The following is a 4,068-nucleotide window of genomic DNA, read 5'->3' as shown; positions in this document are numbered from 1 at the left end:
GAGAAGAAGAAGGAGGGGAGGGCTGATGCGTGGAGAGAGAGAGGGGAGGGCTGCGGGAAAGGAGAGAGAGGGGAGGGCTTGCGGGAGAGAGAGAGGAGGGGCTGCGGGGAGAGAGAGAGGGGGAGGGGCTGCGGGAGAGATAGAGGGGAGGGCTGGGGGAGAGATAGAGGGGAGGGCTGGGGGAGAGAGAGGGGAGGGCTGGGGGAGAGAGGGGGGAGGGCTGGAGGAGAGAGGGGGAGGGCTGGGGGAGAGAGAGAGAGAGGGAGGGCTGGGGGAGAGACAGAGAGGGGAGGGCTGGGGGAGAGAGAGAGAGAGAAGAGGGCTGGGGGAGAGCGAGGGGGGTGCTGGGGGAAAGAGAAGAGGCTAGGGGAGGAGACAGAGAGGGGAGGGCTGGGGGTGAGACAGAGGGGAGGGCTGGGGGAGAGATAGAGGGGGAGGGCTGGGGGGAGATAGAGGGGAGGGCTGGGGGAGAGAGAGGGGGGAGGGGCTGGGGGGAGAGAGAGGGGAGGGCTGGGGGAGAGAGAGGGGAGGGCTGGGGGAGAGGGAGGGGAGGCTGGGGAGGGGGGGGAGGGCTGCGGGAGAGAGAGGGGGAGGGCTGGGGGAGAGAGAGAGAGGGGAGGCTGGGGGAGAGAGGGGGAGGGCTGGGGGGAGATAGGGGGGAGGGCTGGGGGAGAGATAGAGGGGAGGGCAGGGGAGAGATAGAGGGGAGGGCTGGGGGAGAGAGCGAAGGGAGCTGGGGAGAGAGAGTGGGGAGGACTGGGGGAGAAGGAGGGACAAGCAGGGGAGGGAGCAGGGGGAGAACTGAGGGAGGTGGCAGGGGGAGAGACTGAGGAGACGGGCGCGGGGGGGGCGACACTGAGGGGGTGGTCAATGGTATGGAATTGGACACTGCGGAAGGTGAGAGAGCAATCCGACACTGGCAGGGAGAGACAGACTATCTGTCCCACAATGAAATGTCCAGAGAGGTTGAGGATGCGGTGTGTGTGTGTGTGTGTGTGTGTGTGTGTGTGTGTGTGTGTGTGTGTGTGTGTGTGTGTGTGTGTGTGTGTGTGTGTGTGTGTGTGTGTGTGTGTGTGTGTGTGTGCGCAAAGCATGAGACTCAGGTTGATGGTGAGAGGGCTGAAGGAGAGGGAGAGCAGGAGGGGGCACTCCCTCAATGATTCATTCCTTGTAATAATCAATATTTATCACACAAATCTCATCACATACTTAACCACAAAAGGATTGTAGCACTAAGGAATCTGCTTCGAATATAAAGCTCCCTCTACACTGTCCCCCATCAAACACTCCCAGGACAGGTACAGCACAGGGTTAGATACAGAGTAAAGCTCCCTCTACACTGTCCCCCATCAAACACTCCCAGGACTGGTACAGCACGGGGTTTAGATACAGAGTAAAGCTCCCTCTACACTGTCCCCCATCAAACACTGCCAGGACAGGTACAGCACGGGGTTAGATACAGAGTAAAGCTCCCTCTACACTGTCCCCCATCAAACACTCCCAGGACAGGTACAGCATGGGGTTAGATACAGAGTAAAGCTCCCTCTACACTGTCCCCCATCAAACACTCCCAGGACAGGTACAGCATGGGGTTAGATACAGAGTAAAGCTCCCTCTACACTGTCCCCCATCAAACACTCCCAGGACAGGTACAGCACGGGTTAGATACAAAGTAAAGCTCTCTCTACACTGTCCCCCATCAAACACTCCCAGGACAGGTACAGCACGGGGTTAGATACAGAGTAAAGCTCCCTCTATACTGTCCCCCATCAAACACTCCTAAGGACAGGTATGATTATATCTGCAATACCCACCTTTTGAAAGTTCCTGTTGAATCTGCTTCCACCGCCCTTTCAGGCAGCGCCTTCCAGATCACAACAACTCGCAAAAAACATTCTCCTCATCTCTCCCTCTGGTTCTTTCCCTGATTCTCTTCAATCTGTGCCTCCCCCTCCTCCAGTTCCCCACCCTCCCTGACACTGGGATACACTTTCTCCTTATTCACTCTACCCAAACCCTTCCTGATTCTGAACGCCTCGATTCAATCTCCCCCTGAACCTTTCCACTCCGAGGGGAACCATCCCAACTTCTCCCAGTCTCTCTGCGTGAACTGAAGGCCCCCCCATCCATGGGAACGTTCCAGAATATCCCCCTCCGCAATAGCGTGTGTCCAATCTGGTTGTTTTTATCTCACTCCAGATGGGAGCCTGGAACCTCAGGACAGTTACCGAGCGTCTGGCGGACTGACGTCACTCACCTCTGACGCGGGAGGTTGGCGGGAGGTGGGCGAGTCAATGGCAAGTTTTCGAACCTTTCTGGAATCTTCCTGCATGTCACCCCCTCTCCCCAGTCTTTCCATCCCCTCCTCCCGACCCTTCAGCCGTCCTCTTTCACTCTATACTTGACCCCGAACTCCTAGAGCGAGAGAGAGAGAGAGACCGCGAAGCGAGACTCTGGTACGGAAGGGGGAGATGGAGACTTATGGAAAGTTAGAGCCATATTAAATACATACGACAATCAGAAATCAAATCAAATAAAATCAAACTTTTGATTTGATTTATTATTGTCACATGTATTAACATACAGTGAAAAGTATTATTTCTTGCACACTATACAGACAAAGAATACTGTTCATAGAGAAGGAAAGCAGAGAGTGCAGAATGTAGTGTTACAGTCACAGCGAGGGTGTAGACAAAAATCGACTTAATGTGAGGTAGGTCCATTCAAAAGTCTGACAGCAGCAGGGAAGAAGCTGTTCTTGAGTCGGTCGGTACGTGACCTCAGACTTTTCTATCTCTTTCCCGATGGAAGAAGGTGGAAGAGAGAAGGTCCGGGGTGCGTGGAGTCCTTAATTATGCCGGCTGCTTTTCCCTGAGGCAGCGGGAAGTGTAGACAGTCAATGGATGGGAGGCTGGTTTGCATGATGGATTGGGCTACATTCATGATCCTTTTGTAGTTCCTTGTGGTCTTGGGCAGAGCAGGAGCCCAGACCAAGCTGTGATACAACCAGAAAGAATGCTTTCTATGGGGCATCTGTAAAAGTTGGTGAGAGTCATAGCTGACATGCCAAATTTCCTTAGTCTTCTGAGAAAGTTAGGGGCGTTGGTGGGGCTTTCTTAACTGTAGTATTGGCGTGGGGGGGACCAGGACAGGTTGTTGGTGATCTGGACATGTCTCTGCCATTTTCTTCAAAACATTTCATTTTAATTTGCCTCAAACTGAGAGACTTTCATTGGGACAGAAAGAGGCAGAGAGAGAGAGAGACAGACAGACAGAAAGAGAGAGAGGAACAGAGAGAAGAGAGACAGAATTAGAGAGAAAGAGAGAGAGTGACAGAGAGAGAGAGAGAAAGACAGTGACAGAGAGACAGACAGACAGAGGGACACAGAGAGAGAGAGACAGAAAAAGAGACAGAGAGAGACAGAAATAGAGAGAAAGTGAGAGACAGAGAGAGAGAGAGAGAGAGAGAGAGAGGGGCAGGCTGTGATGAAGCTCAGTCTAGGTTGACAGTTAATTGTCGAAGGAGCGAGTTGGAAGTTGACTTAGTACGGAACGAGTTTAATTATTCACCATCTTGCTGCCAGCATGTAATTTACATTAAACTGATCCAATCTCAATGTAACTCTGCCAATAACATCCAGATCCATCCCTCCACCCTAATTGCTTCAATATGTTGGTGTGTGGGGGGGGAGGGGGATGTCAGGGAGGGGGTCTCGGGGGGGGACAGTAGGGTAAGAGGCTGGGGGAAAGGTCACCAGACCTGAGGCCCCTCATCACATTGAATACACACTCACCATGAGAATACAAACCCCTCTCTAACCCTCCCTCTCTCTGTCTCTATGTGTCTCTCTCTCTTTCTCCCTGTCTGTCTCTCTCTGTCTTTCTCACTGTCTCTCTCTGTGTCTCTCTCTCTCTCTGTGTCTCTCTCTCTCGGTCTACCTCTCTCTTTCTCTCTCTGTGCTCTCTCTGGCTCACTCTCTGTCCCTTTCTCTCTGTCTCTCTCTCTCTGTCGCTCTCTCTCCGTCTCTGTCTCTCTGTCCCTCTCTCTTTCACTCTCTCTGTGTCTCT

At 53.3% G+C, this 4,068-nt stretch overlaps 1 protein-coding gene across 1 annotated transcript in view; it reads left to right on the top strand.

The window, feature by feature from the left end:
* Positions 1-2,247, top strand: part of LOC145337969 (histone acetyltransferase KAT5-like) — a 12,160-nt gene extending 9,913 nt beyond the window's left edge. The window contains exon 4 of the mRNA XM_080182749.1: positions 2,200-2,247. Coding sequence (XP_080038875.1) covers positions 2,200-2,247 — 48 coding nt within the window. The remainder of the gene's footprint in view (positions 1-2,199) is intronic.
* The last annotated feature ends 1,821 nt before the right edge of the window (positions 2,248-4,068 follow it).

Source organism: Carcharhinus amblyrhynchos, unplaced genomic scaffold (genome assembly GCF_965287045.1).
Source record: "Carcharhinus amblyrhynchos unplaced genomic scaffold, sCarAmb.v2.hapA scaffold_87, whole genome shotgun sequence".
Lineage (NCBI taxonomy): Eukaryota > Metazoa > Chordata > Chondrichthyes > Carcharhiniformes > Carcharhinidae > Carcharhinus > Carcharhinus amblyrhynchos.
The sequence above is the reverse complement of the archived record's forward strand: the minus strand, read 5'-3'. Positions and strand labels throughout refer to the sequence as shown.